The sequence below is a fragment of the Macaca nemestrina genome, chromosome 1, assembly GCF_043159975.1.
Source record: "Macaca nemestrina isolate mMacNem1 chromosome 1, mMacNem.hap1, whole genome shotgun sequence".
Classification (NCBI taxonomy): Eukaryota; Metazoa; Chordata; class Mammalia; order Primates; family Cercopithecidae; genus Macaca; species Macaca nemestrina.
The window spans coordinates 157765282-157780428 of record NC_092125.1 but is presented as its reverse complement, the minus strand read 5'-3'; the positions used below and the strand labels follow the sequence as shown (position 1 = coordinate 157780428).

The following is a 15147-nucleotide window of genomic DNA, read 5'->3' as shown; positions in this document are numbered from 1 at the left end:
TTTTTATTGTTTATTTCCCCTTCCTCTTTGTCTTGTCTTCAGTCATGGTCAGTAAACTGACAAAAGTTATTGGCAATGGCTGGGTGCCGTGGCTCATGCCTATAATCCCTGCTCCCTGGGGAGGCCAACGTGGGTGGATCACTTGAGGTCAGGAGTTCGAGGTCAGCCTGGTCGCCATGGTGAAACCCTGTCTTTACCAAAAATACAAAATTTAGCCGTCATAGTGGCACACCTGTAATCCCAGCTAGTCAGGAGGCTGAGGCAAGAGAATCATTTGAACCCTGGAGGCAGAGGTAGCAGTGAGCCTAGATAGTGCTACTGTACTCCAGCCTGGACAACAGGGCAAAACTCTGTCTCAAAAAAAAGAAAAAAGTTATTGGCAATCGCCATTCGGCTGTAAGGTCCATGAAGATAGGTATCATGTCCATCTTGTATGCCCAGTGTTTAGCATAGAGTTTTGAATACCATAAGGGCTCAAAAAATATTTGTTGAGTATTAAAATGAATCAGGTTTTTTATATGTATTATATGAAGTTGTCGAATAAATAGTTCAACTAAATGCATTTTTTTTTGTTTCTTTGTTTTTATTTGTTTTAGACAGAGTCTCACTTTGCAGGCCAGGCTGGAATGCAGTGGCACAATCTCGGCTCACTGTAACCTCTGCCTCCCAGGTTCAAGTGATTCTTATGGCTCAGCCTCCTGAGAAACTGGGATTACAGGTGCCTGCCACTATACATGGCTAATTTTTGTATTTTTTTTTTTTAATTTTTTTTTTTTTTAGTAGAGATGGGATTTCACCATGTTGACCAGGCTGGTCTTGAACTCCTAACCTCAAGTGATCCACCTGCCTCTGCCTCCCAAAGTGCTGGGATTACAAGCATGAGCCACCATGCCTGGCCAGCATTCTCTAGAATAGCTCATTTCTTTATAAATCACTTAGAAATTATGAAATTCTCTTGTACTTGTCATTAGAACTACATGATTATAGTAAATACTTATTTTAACAATATAAAATCCCTCCACCGTTAAGGATATATTATTGATATCTTGCTATTATGGATGGAATAAATAGACTAGAAAACTTTATATTAGTCTGAATATTGTAACTGATCTATAAAAGAAGTATAAAGTACAAGGAGATTCTATTCATCCTTGTTAAAGTGTAGTTCATTGACCAATAGCATATTTGGGAGCTTGTTCAAAATATATCTAAAAACATTTTTTTGAGACAAGATCTCACTCTGTTACCACACTGGAGTACAGTGGTGCAAGTATGGTTCATTGCAGCATCGACCTCCTGGGCTCAAACAATCCTCCCATCTCAGCCTCCTGAGTAACTGGGACTAAAGGCCTGTGCCACCATGTCCAGTTAATTTTTAGTTTTTTGTAGACACAGGTTCTCACTATATTGTCCATGCTGGTCTTAAACTCCTGGGTTCAAGCATTCCTCCTGTCTTGGCCTGCCAGAGTGTTGAGATTATGGGTGTGAGCCACCATGCCTGGCCCAAAATGTAGATCCTCATGCTTTTTCTTAGACCTACTGAATTAGAAACTCATGTAATTGTATGCACAGCAAAGTTTAAGAATCATTGCTGTCGATTATAGGATTGTTTAATTACAAAGTGAAATGAAATTTTCTTGCATTCTTCTTTGTATTCTTAATGACATTTCTTGTGTTTTGAAAGGAACAATCACACTCTCTTTGGTGTTCTAAATTATACTAAGACTCCTGGAGGGAGTAGACGACTTCGTTCTAATATATTAGAACCTCTAGTTGATGTTGAAACCATTAACATGAGATTAGATTGTGTTCAAGAACTACTTCAAGATGAGGAACTATTTTTTGGACTTCAATCAGGTAAATCAATATTATTTAATGTTATAAATACAAATTATTAAAAAATGCAATTGACTTAGTTATTTTTCCACTTTTCTGAAAGACAAGTAGTGGTGTAAATTCTTGTATTCTTTTATGAAAGCTATTTTCCTGAGATTTTCCACTGAATCCTGTAGTAAATAATTTCAGAGGTACATTATGTAATATATTTTGATTTCCTGTATGCTTTCCATTTTTTTCCATTTTTTTCCATTGATTTCCATTTTTTTCTGTTTTGTTGTTGTTGTTGTTGTTCATAGATACCTTATACTCTTTTTCTCCATGGTAATCCTCAAAGATGGGAAGATTTGTCCAGACTAGGTAATTATCAACAGATGGGATGTAGTAGTTTCCTAGGCTGCTCTAAAAACTAGTACATACTCCATGGTTTAAAACAACAGAAAGTTTTTGTCTTATAGTTCTGGAAGCTAGAAGCTGAAAATAAAATGTCAGAAAAGCCATGCTCCTTCTGAAACCTATAGGGGAGAATCCTTTGCCCCTTTCTAGCTTTTGATGGTCACTGTCAGTCCACGATGGGCCTTGGCTCACAGGCTTGTCATTGCAATCTCTGCTTCTATTGTCATGTGGTTTTCTCCCTGTGTGTCTTCACATTGTCTTCTTATAAAGACACTAGTCATGTTATATTAAGACCTACCTTAATAACCTCACATTAACTTGATTACATTTGCAAAGACGCAATTTCCAAATAAGGTCACACTTACAGATACCCGGAGTTAGGACTTCACAATGTCATTTGGGGGTCACAATTCAAGCTATAACATGGGATAAGAAAACTGCCCTTGCCTCAGGGTCTGTTTCTGGAGAACTCAACCTAACACAGTCACCAACAGGCATATTGCTAATTTTTTTTTCTTCACTTTAAGTTCTGGAATACATGTGCTGAAATGTTCTGAACATGCAGGTTTGTTACATAGTTATACATGTGCCATGGTAGTTTGCTGCACCTATCAACCCATCATCTAGGTTTTAACCCTTGCATGCATTAGGGATTTGTCCTAATGCTCTCCCTCCCCTTTCCCTCCACTCACTGACAGGCCCCAGTGTGTGATGTTCCCCTCCCTGTGTCCATGTGTTCTCATCGTTCAACTCCCACTTATGAGTGAAAACATGCAGTGTTTAGTTTTCTATTCCTGCATTAGTTTGCTGGGGATGATGGTTTCCAGCTTCATCCATGTCCCTGCAAAGGTCATGAACTCATTCTTTTTTATGGCTGCATAGTGTTCCATGGTGTATATGTGCCACATTTTCTTCATCTAATCTATCATTGATGGGCATTTGGGTTGGTTCCCAGCCTTTGCTATTGTAAATAGTGCTGCAGTAAACATATGTGTGCGTGTGTCTTTATAGTAGAATGATTTATAAATTTTGAGGTATATACCCAGTGATGGGATTGCTGGATCAAATAATATTTCTGGTTCTAGATCCTTGAGGAATCACCACACTGTCTTCCACAATGGTTAAACTAATTTACACTCCCACCAACAGTGTAAAAGTGTTCCTATTTCTCCACATCCTCTCCAGAAACTGTTGTTTTCTTACTTTTTAATGATGGACATTCTAATTGGTGTGAGCTGGTATCTCATTGTGGTTTTGATTTGCATTTCTCTAATGATCAGTGATGATGAGCTTTTTTTTCATGTTTGTTGGCCACGCAAATATCCTGTTTTGAGAAGTGTCTGTTCATATCCTTTGGCCACGTTTTGATGGGGTTGTTTTTTTCTTGTAAATTTGTTTAAGTTCCTTGTGGATTCTGGGTTTTAGAGCTTTGTCAGATGGGTAGATTGCAAAAATTTTCTCCCATTCTGTAGGTTGCCTGTTCACTCTGATGATAGTTTCTTTTGCTGAGCAGAAGCACTTTAGTTTAATTAGATCCTAATTCTCAATTTTGGCTTCTCTTGCCATTGCTTTTGGTGTTTTATTCATGAAGTTTTTGCCTATGCCTATGTCCTGAATGATATTGCCTAGGTTTTCTTCTAGGGTTTTTATGGTTTTAGGTCTTTCATTTAAGTCTTTAATCCATCTTGAGTTAATTTTTGTATAAGGTGTAAGGAAGGGATCCAGTTTCAGCTTTCTGCATATGTCTAGCCAGTTTTCCCAGCACCATTTATTAAACAGGGAATCTTTTCCCCATTGCTTGTTTTTGTCAGGTTTGTCGAACATCAGATGGTTCTAGATATGTGGTGTTATTTCTGAGGCCTCTGTTCTGTTCCATTGATCTCTATATCTGTTTTGTTACCAGTACCATGCTGTTTTGGTTACTGTAGACTTGTAGTAGTTTGAAGTCAGGTAGCATAATACCTTCAACTTTGTTTTCTTTGCTTTGGATTGTTTTGGCTATATGATCTCTTTTTTGGTTCCATATGAAATTTAAAGTAGTTTTTTCTAGTTCTGTGAAGAAAGTCACTGGTAGCTTGATGGGAATAATGTTGAATCTATAAATTACTTTGGGCAGTATGGCCATTTTCACAATATTGATTCTTCCTATCCATGAGCATGGAATGTCTTTCCATTTGTTTGTGTCCTCTCTTATTTCCTTGAATTCTTTTTGTAGTTTTCATTGAAGAGGTCCTTCAGTTCCCTTGTAAGTTGTGTTTCTAGGTATTTTATTTTCTTCATAGCAGTTGTGAATGGGAGTTCACTCATGATTTGGCTCTCTGCTTGTCTATTATTGGTGTATAGGAATACTTGTGATTTTTGCACATTCATTTTGTGTCCTGCGACTTTGCTGAAGTTGCTTATCAGCTTAAGGAGTTTTTTCGCTGAGACTATGGGGTTTTCTAAATATATAATCATGTCATCTGCAGACAGAGACAATTTGACTTCCTCTCTTCCTATTTGAATACCCTTTATTTCTTTCTTTTGCCTGATTTCCCTGGCTAGAACTTCCAATACTATGTTGAATAGGAGTGGTGAGAAAGGACATCCTTGTCTTGTGCCGGTTTTCAAAGGGAATGCTTCCAAGCTTTTGCCCATTCGGTGTGATATGGGCTGTGGGTTTGTCATAAATAGCTCTTATTATTTTGAGATAAGTCCCATCAATACCTAGTTTATTGACAGTTTTTTAACATGAAGGGGTGTTGAATTTTATCGAAGGCCTTTTCTGCATCTATTGAGATAATCATGTGGTTTTTGTCATTGGTTCTGTTTATGTGACAGATTACGTTTATTGATTTGCATATGTTGAACTAGCCTTCCATCCCAGGGATAAAGCCAACTTGATTGTGATGGATAAGCTTTTTGATATGCTGCTGGATTCAGTTTGCCAGTATTTTACTGAGGATTTTCACATCAATGTTCATCAGGGATATTGGCCTGAAATTTTCTTTTTTGTTGTGTCTCTGCCAGGTTTTGGAATGAGGATAATACTGGCCTCATAAAATGAGTTAGGGAGGAGTCCCTCTTATTCTATTGTTTGGAATAGTTTCAAAAGGAATGCTACCAGCTCCTCTTTGTACCTCTTGTAGAATTTGGCTGTACATCCATCTGGTCCTGGGCTTTTTTTGGTTGGTGGACTATTAATTACTCCCTCAATTTCAGAACTTGTTATTGATCTATTCGCAGATTCAATTTCTTCCTGGTTTAGTCTTGGGAGGGTGTATATGTCCAGGAATTTACCCATTTCTTCTATATTTTTCTAGTTTATTTGTGTAGAGGTGTTTTTAGTATTCTCTGATGTTAGTTTGTATTTCTGTGGGATCAGTGGTGATATCCCCTTTATCATTTTTTATTGTGTCTATTTGATTCTTCTCCCTTTTCTTTTTTGTTAGTCTGAATAGTGGTCTACTTTGTTAATCTTTTCAAAAAACCAGCTCCCAGGTTCATGGAGTTTTTGAAGGGTTTTTCATGTCTCTGTATCCTTCAGTTCTACTCTGATCTTCGTTATTTCTTGCCTTCTGCTAGCTTTTGAATTTGTTTGCTCTTGCTTCTCTTGTTCTTTTAATAGTGATGTCAGGGTGTCGATTTTAGATCTTTCCCCCTCTCTGATGTGGGCATTTAGTGCTATAAATTTCCCTCTTAACCCTGGTTTAGCTGTGTCCCAGAGATTCTGGTACATTGTCTCTTTGTTTTCATTGGTTTCAAAGTACTTTTTTATTTCTGCCTTAATTTTGTTATTTACCCAGTAGTCATTCAGGAGCAGGTTGTTCAGTTTCCAGGTAGTTGTGCAGTTTTGAGTGAGTTTCTTAATCCTGAGTTCTAATGTGATTACACTGTGGTCTGAGAGACTGTTTGATTTCTATTCTGTTCCATTTGCTGAAGAGTGTTTTGCTTCCAATTATGTGGTTAGATTTTAGAATAAGTGCTATGTGGTGCTGAGAAGAATGTATATCCTGTTTATTTGGGGTGGAGAGTTCTGTAGATGTCTATTAGGTCCGCTTGGTCCAGAGCTGAGTTCAAGTCCTGAATAACCTTGTTAGTTTTCTGTCTCATTGTCATCAGATTCACCAAGGTTGAAATGAAAGAAAAAAATGTTAAGGACAGCCAGCGAGAAAGGTCAGGTTATTTACAAACGGAAGCCCATGAGGCTAACAGCAGATCTCTCTGCAGAAACCCTACAAGCAAGAAGAGAGTGGGGGCCAATATTCAGTATTCTTAAAGAAAAGAATTTTCAACCCACAATTTCATCCAGCCTAACTTAACTTCATAAGTAAAGGAGAAATAAAATCCTCTATAGACAAGCAAATGCTGAGGGATTTTGTCACCACCAGGCCTGCCTTACAAGAACTCCTGAAGGAAGCATTAAATATGGAAAGGAAAAACCAGTACCAGCCACTGTAAAAACACACCATAATATAAAGACCAACAGCACTATGAAGAAACTGCAACTAATGTGCAAAATAACCAGCTAGCATCATGATGATAGGATCAAATTCACACATAACAATATTAACCTTAAATGTAAATGGGTTAAATGCCCCAATTAAAAGACACAGACTGGCAAATTGGATGAGTCAAGACCCATTGGTGTGCTGTATTCAGGAGACCCATCTCACGTGCAAAGACACACATAGGCTCAAAATAAAGGGATGGAGGAATATTTGCCAAGAAAATTGAAAGCAAAAAAAAAAAAAAAAAATACAGGGGTTGCAATCCTAGTCTCTGATAAAATGGACTTTAAACTGACAAAGATCAAAAGAGACAAAGAAGGCCATTACATAATGGTCAAGGGATCAATACAACAAGAAGAGCTAACTATCCTAAATATACTTGCACCCAATACAGGAGCACCCAGATCCATAAAGCAAGTCCTTGGAGACCTACAAAGAGACTTAGACTCCCACACAATAATAGTGGAAGACTTTAACATCCACTGTCCATATTGTTAAATTTAATGGACACCTTAGTTCCCTTATTTGAATAAGAAAATTGCCCTGGGCAAAATACATCAACAGAAGCTTCTCAAAAAGAAGACATACAACCGACCAATAAACATATGAAAAAATGCTCAATGTCACTAATCTTCAGAAAAGTACAAATCAAAACCACAGTGAGATACCATCTCACACCAGTTGGAATAGCTACTATTAAAAAGTCAAAAAATAACAGATATTGGCAAGTCTGCAGAGAGAAGGAAATGCTTATACATTGTTGTTAGGATTGTAAATTAGTTCGGCCTCTGTGGAAAGCAGTTTGGAGATTTCTCAGAGAACTAAAAATAGAATTACCATTCAACCCAGCAATCCCATTACTGGATATATACCCAAAGGTAAATAAATTGTTCTCCCAAAAAGACACCTGCACTCGTATATTTATTGCAACATTATTCGTGGTATCAAAGACATGGAATGAACCCAGGTGCCTATCAACAGTGGACTGGGTGAGGAAAGTTTGGTACATATACACCTTGGAATACTATGCTGTCATAAAAAGAATGAAAACATGTTCTTTTTGGCAGCATGGATGTAGCTGGGGGCCATTATTCTAAGTGAATGAATGCAGAAACAGAAAACCAAATATTGCATGTTCTCACTTATATGTGGGAGCTAAACATTGGGTACACATGGGGATATAAAGTTGGGAACAATAGATATTGGGGACTTCAAAAGTTGGAGAGGAGTGGGGCAAGGGTTCAAAAATATTGGGTACTATGTTTACTATCTGAGTGCTGGATTCAGTCAAAGCCCAAACTCAGCATCACACAATGTATCTATGCAACAAACCTGCACATGTACCCCATAAATCCAAAATAAATTTTTTTAAAAAAAGGAAAAGAGGGGAGGTTCCAAGATGGCCAAATAAGAACAGCTCCAGTCTGCAGCTCCCAGCATGAGTGACACAGAAGATGGGTGATTTCTGCATTTCCAACTGAGGTGCTGGGTTCATCTCACTGGGGCTTGTCAGACAGTGGGTGCAGCCCATGGAGCAGGGTGAGGCATCACCTCAACCAGGAAGTGCAAGGGGTCAGGAATTCCTTTTCCTAGCCAAGGGAAGCCGTGACAGACAGTACCTGGAAGATCGGGACACTCCTAATACTGCACTTTTCCACTGGTCTTAGCAAATGGCACACCAGGATATTATATCCTGTGCCTGGCTTGGAGGTTCCCACACCCACAGAGCCTTGCTCGCTGCTAGCACAGCAGTCTGAGATTGAACTGCAAGGCAGCAGTGAGCCTGGGGGAGGGGCATCTGCCATGGCTGAGGCTTGAGTAGGTAAACAAAGCGGCCCAGAAGCTCCAACTGGGTGGAGCCCACCACAGCTCAAGGAAGCCTACCTGCCTCTGAAGACTCCACCTCTGGGGGCAGGCCATAGCTGAACAAAAAGCAGCAGAAACTTCTGCAGACTTAAACGTCACTGTCTGACAGCTTTGAAGACAGTAGTGGTTCTCCCAGCATGGAGTTTGAGATCTGAGAATGGACAGACTGGCTCCTCAAGTGGGTCCCTGACCCCCGAGTAGCCTAATTGGGAGACATCTCCCAGTAGGGGCCGACTGACACCTCATACAGCCAGGTGCCCCTCTGAGATGAAGCTTCCAGAAGAAGGATCAGACAGTAGCATCTGCAGTTCTGCAGTATTTGCTGTTCTGCATCCTCTGCTGGTGATACCTAGGCAAACAGGACCTTTAGCAAACTCCAACACACCTGCAACTGAGAGTCCTGACTGATAGAAGGAAAACTAACAAACAGAAAGGACATCCACACCAAAACCCCAACTCTATGTCATCATCATCAAAGACCAAAGGTAGATAAAACCACAAAGATGGGGAGAAACCAGAGCAGAAAAGCTGAGAATTCTGAAAATCAGAGCGCCTCTTCTCCTCCAAAGTAATACAGCTCTTCACCAACAACAGAACAAAGCTGGACAGAGAATGACTTTTGACGAGTTGAGAGAAGAAGGCTGCAGAAGATTGGTAATAACAGACTTCTCCGAGCTAAGGAAGGATGTTCAAACCCATCATGAAGAAGCTAAAAACCTTGAAAAAAGATGAGACCAATGGCTAACTAGAATAAACAGTGTAGAGAAGTCCTTAAATGACCAGATGGAGCTGAAAACCATGGCACAAGAACTACGTGATGCATGCACAAGCTTCAGTAGCCGATTCAATCAAGTGGAAGAAAGGGTATCAGTGATTGAAGATCAAACGAATGAAATGAAGTGAGAAGAGAAGTGTAGAGAAAAAAGTAAAAAGAAATGAACAAAGCCTCCAAGAAATATGGGACTATGTGAAAAGACCAAATCTACGTCTGATTGGTGTCCCTGAAACTGACAGCGAGAATGGAACCAAGTTGGAAAACACTCTTCAAGATATTATCCAGGAGAACTTCCCCAACCTAGCAAGGCAGGCCAACATTCAAATTCAGGAAATACAGAGAATGCCACAAAGATACTCCTCGAGAAGAGCAACTCCAAGACATAATTGTCAGATTCACCAAAGTTGAAATGAGGGAAAATGTTAAGCGCAGCCAGAGAGAAAGGTCGGGTTACCCACAAAGGGAAGCCCATCAGACTAACAGCAGATCTCTCAGCAGAAACTTTACAAGCCAGAAGAGAGTGGGAGCCAATATTCAACATTCTTAAAGAAAATAATTTTCAACCCAGAATTTCATATCCAGTCAAACCAAGCTTCATAAGGGAAGGAGAAATAAAATCCTTTACAGAAAAGCAAATGCTGAGAGATTTTGTCACCATGAGGCCTGCCTTACAAGAGCTTCTGAAAGAAGCACTAAACATGGAAAGGAACAACCAGTACCAGCCACTGCAAAAACTTGCCAAATTTTAAGGACCATCGATGCTAGGAAGCAACTGAACCAACTAACGAGCAAAATAACCAGCTGACATCATAATGACAGGATCAAATTAACACATAACAATATTAACCTTAAATGTAAATGGGCCAAATGCTCCAACTAAAACACAGACTGGCAAATTGGATAAAGAGTCAAGACCCATCAGTGTGCTGTATTCAGGAGACCCACATAGGCTCAAAGACACACATAGGCTCAAAATAAACAGATGGAGGAAGATCTACCAAGTAAATGGAAAACAAACAAACAAGAAAAGCAGGGGTTGCAATCCTAGTCTCTGATAAAACAGACTTTAAACCAACAAAGATCAAAAGAGACAAAGAACGCCATTACATAATGGTAAAGGGATCAATTCAACAAGAAGAGCTAACTATCCTAAATATATATGCACCCAATACAGGAGCACCCAGATTCATAAAGCAAGTCCTTAGAGACCTACAAAGAGACTTAGAGTCACAATAATAATGGGAGACTTTAACACCCCACTGTCAACCTTAGACAGATCCACGAGACAGAAAGTTAACAAGGATATCCAGGACTTGAACTCAGCTCTGAACCAAGTGGACCTAATAGATATCTACAGAACTCTCCACCCCAAATAAACAGGATATATATTCTTCTCAGCACCACATCACACTATTCCAAAATTGACCACATAGTTAGAAGTAAAGCAATCCTCAGCAAATGTAAAACAACAGAAATTATAACAAACTAACACTCAGACCACAGTGCAATGAAACTAGAACTGAGGATTAAGAAACACACTCAAAACCACTCAACTACATGGAAACTGAACAAACCTGCTCCTGAATGACTATTGGGTACATAATGAAATGAAGGCAGAAATAAAGATGTTCTTTGAAATCAATGAGAACAAAGACATAACATACCAGAATCTCTGGGACACATTTAAAGCAGTGTGTAGAGGGAAATATATAGCACTAAATGCCCAGAAGCGAAGGCAGGAAAGATCTAAAATTGACATGCTAACATCTCAATTAAAAGAACTAGAGAAGCAAGAGCAAACACCTTCAAAAGCTAGCAGGAGGCAATAAATAACTAAGATCAGAGCAGAATGAAAGGAGAGACACAGAAAACCTTTCAAAAAAATCAATGAATCCAGGACCTGGTTTTTTGGAAAGATCAACAAAATTGATAGACTGCTAGCAAGACAAATAAAGATGAAAAGAGAGAAGAATAAAAAAGATGCAATAAAAACTGATAAAAGGGATATCACCACTGATCCCACAGAAATACAAACTACCATCAGAGAATACTATAAACACCTCTATGCAAATAAACTAGAAAATCTAGAAGAAATGGATAAACTCCTGGACACATACACCCTCCCAAGACTAAACCAGAAAGAAGGTGAATCCCTGAATAGACCAATAACAGGCTCTGAAATTGAGGCAATAACTAAGAGCCTACCAACCAAAAAAAGTCCAGGACCAGACAGATTCACAGCTGAATTCTACCAGAGGTACAAAGAGGCACTGGGACCATTCCTTCTGAAACTATTGCAATCAATAGAAAAAGACAGAACCCTCCCTAATTCATTTTATGAGGCCAGCATCATCCTGATACCAAAGCCTGGCAGAGACACAATAAAAAAAGAGAATTTTAGACCAATATTCCTGATGAACATCGATGCAAAAATCCTCAATAAAATACTGGCAAACTGAATCCAGCAACACATCAAATAGCTTATCCACCACACTCAAGTTGGCTTCATCCCTGGGTTGCAAGGCTGGTCCAACATATGCAAATCAATGAATGTCATCCATCATATAAACATAAACAAAGACAAAAACCACATGATTATCTCAATAGATGCAGAAAAGGCCTTCAACAAAGTTCAACAGCCCTTCATACTAAAAACTCTCAATAAACTAGGTATTGATGGGATGTATCTCAAAATAGTAAGAGCTATTTATGACAAACCCACAGCCAATATCATACTGAATGGGTAAAAACTGGAAGCATTCCCTTTGAAAACTGGCACAAGACAGGGTTGCCGTCTCTCACCACTCCTATTCAACATAGTGTTGGAAGTTCTGGCCAGGGTAATCAGGCAAGAGAAAGAAATAAAGGGTATTCAAATAGGAAAAGAGGAAGTCAAATTGTCCCTGTTTGCAGATGTCATGATTGTTTATTTAGAAAACCCCATCATCTCAGCCCAAAATCTCCTTAAGCTGATAAGCAACTTCAGCAAAGTCTCAGGACACAAAATGAATGTGCAGTAATCACAAACATTCCTATACACCAATAACAGACAAACAGAGAGCCAAATCACGAGTAACTCCCATTCACAATTGCTTCAAAGAGAATAAAATACCTAGGAATCCAACTTACAAGGGATGTGAAGGACCTCTTCAATGAGAACTACAAAGCACTACTCAACAAAATAAAAGAGAACACAAACAAATAGAAGAACATTCCATGCTCATGGATAGGAAGAATCAATTTTGTGAAAATGGCCATATTGCCGAAGGTAATTTATAGATTCAATGCCATCCCCTTCAAGCTAACAATGACTTTCTTTGCAGAATTGGTAAAAACTACTTTAAAATCCATATGGAACCCAAAAAAGCACCTGCATTGTCAAGACAATCCTAAGCCAAAAGAACAAAGCTGGAGGCATCACACTACCTGACTTCAAACTAAACTACAAGGTTACAGTAACCAAAACAGCTTGTTACTGGTACCAAAACAGAGATATAGACCAATGGAACAGAATAGAACCCTCAGAAATAATATCACACATCTACAACCATCTGATCTTCGACAAACCTGACAAAAACGAGAAATGGGGAAAGGATTCCCTATTTAATAAATGGTGCTGGGAAAACTGGCTAGCCATATGTAGAAAGCTGAAACTGGATCCCTTCCTTACACTTTATACAAAAATTAATTCAAGATGGATTAAAGACTTAAATGTTAGACCTAAACCCATAAAAACACTAGAAGAAAACCTAGGCAATACCATTCAGGCCATAGGCATGGGCACGGACTTCATGTCTAAAACACCAAAAGCAATGGCAACAAAAGCCAAAATTGTCAAATGGGATCTAATTAAACTAAAGAGCTTCTGCACAGCAAAAGAAACTACCATCAGAGTGAACAGGCCACCTACAGAATGGGAGAAAATTTTTACAATCTACCCATCTGACAAAGGGCTAATATCCAGAATCTACAAAAAACTTAAACAAATTTACAAGAAAAAATCAAACAACCCCATCAAAAGTGGACAAAGGATATGAACATACACTTCTCAAAAGAAGACATTTCTGCAGCCAACAGACACATGACAAAATGCTCATCGTCACTGGCTATCAGAGAAATGCACATCAAAATGACAATGAGATACCATCTCACACCAGTTAGAATGGCAGTCATTCAAAAGTCAGGAAACAACAGGTGCTGGAAAGGATGTGGAGAAATAGGAACACTTTTACACTTTTGGTGGGAATGTAAATGAGTTCAACCATCGTGGAAGACAGTGTGGCGATTCCTCAAGGATCTAGAACTAGAAATACCATTTGACCCAGCCATCCCATTACTGGGCATATACCCAAAGAATTATAAACCATGCTGCTATAAAGACACATGCACACGTATGTTTATTGTGGCACTATTCACAATAGAAAACACTTGGAACCAACCCAAATGTCCATCAGTGATAGACTGGATTAAGAAAATGTGGCACATATACACCATGGAATACTATGCAGCCATAAAAAAGGATGAGTTCATGTCCTTTGTAGGGACATGGATGAAGCTAGAAACCATCATTCTGAGCAAACTGTCACAAGGACAGAGAACCAAACACCACATGTTTTCACTTATAGGTGGGAATTGAACAATGAGAACACTTGGACACAGGGTAAGGAACATCACACACCAGGGGCTGTCATGGGGTAGGGGGAGTGGGGAGGGATAGCATTAGGAGATATACCTAATGTAAATGACAAGTTAACGGGTTCAGGACACCAACATGGCACATGTATACATATGTAACAAACCTGCATTTGTTCACATGTACCCTAGAACTAAAAGTATAATAATAATAAAAAAAAAAAATGAAAAAGAAAAAGGAAAAGAAGGTTGCCTTTGCAGCCTGGCTGTTTGTCCACTGTCATGGTGGTGCAGTTTTCTTCTGAAATCTGTAGGTGGAAGGATAGTTTATATGTACTACTCTTTATCCAGGTTTTGGTTGCTTGCAGCTTGGTCTGTCTTCCATACCTCCAGTTGCCTGTCTACCCCAGCTTGTGTTCTGGTAGTCTAAATGAAAGTGGTGCATTCAAATCTAGAAGGCATTTGCTACCTGAGTAGGTTTTCTTCAGTCCAATTCCAAATACCTTTTATTAGTGTAGTTCCTTCAAAATTCTGGTATTATATTGACTGTGACTCTGCCTGTCCAATGTTGTTCAGTATGTTCTTTTTTAAATATATATATATTCCTGTGTATTTAGTATTGGGAAAGGCAGAAAGAGGCCATTTTTAACTATCCTTTCTTTTCTTGTTAACAGCAACATCTTGTTGGTCTACCTGTACCTGCCATTTAGTGTAATACCTAAGTGCCAAGAATATGAAAAGTCATTTAATCATGTTACATTGGTCAAGCTGCAACCATTGTTATCTTTTTAAACTTTCTGCTACCAAATATGCATTTTTACTTATCTACTTTTCACTCCCTTTGTTTAAGCCAGAAGTGGTATTCTCTAGCTAATTCCTCCATCTGTGCCCTGGATCCCATATTGGCACTTATCTCCTATATCTTCATTATTTTTCTCAATATGGCCTTCTTCTAAGAGGATTTAAACTTCCTCATGTCTCTCCCATCTTTGTAAAAACTCTCCCTGGACTTCATCTTCTCCAGCTACCACTATATCACTTCTCTATTCATAGCCAAACCTGTTGAAAAACAAATTTCCTATGCTCACTATCTTCTCTTCATCAGCACATCTCAATGTGCTGCAGTCATTTCTGTGCCCAGTACTGCGCTGA

At 38.9% G+C, this 15147-nt stretch overlaps 1 protein-coding gene across 1 annotated transcript in view; it reads left to right on the top strand.

The window, feature by feature from the left end:
* LOC105482664 (mutS homolog 4) overlaps window positions 1-15147 on the top strand; it is a 117753-nt gene that overhangs the window by 25456 nt on the left and 77150 nt on the right. The window contains exon 7 of the mRNA XM_011742882.2: window positions 1685-1857. Within this exon, the coding sequence (XP_011741184.2) occupies window positions 1685-1857 (173 nt within the window). The remainder of the gene's footprint in view (window positions 1-1684; window positions 1858-15147) is intronic.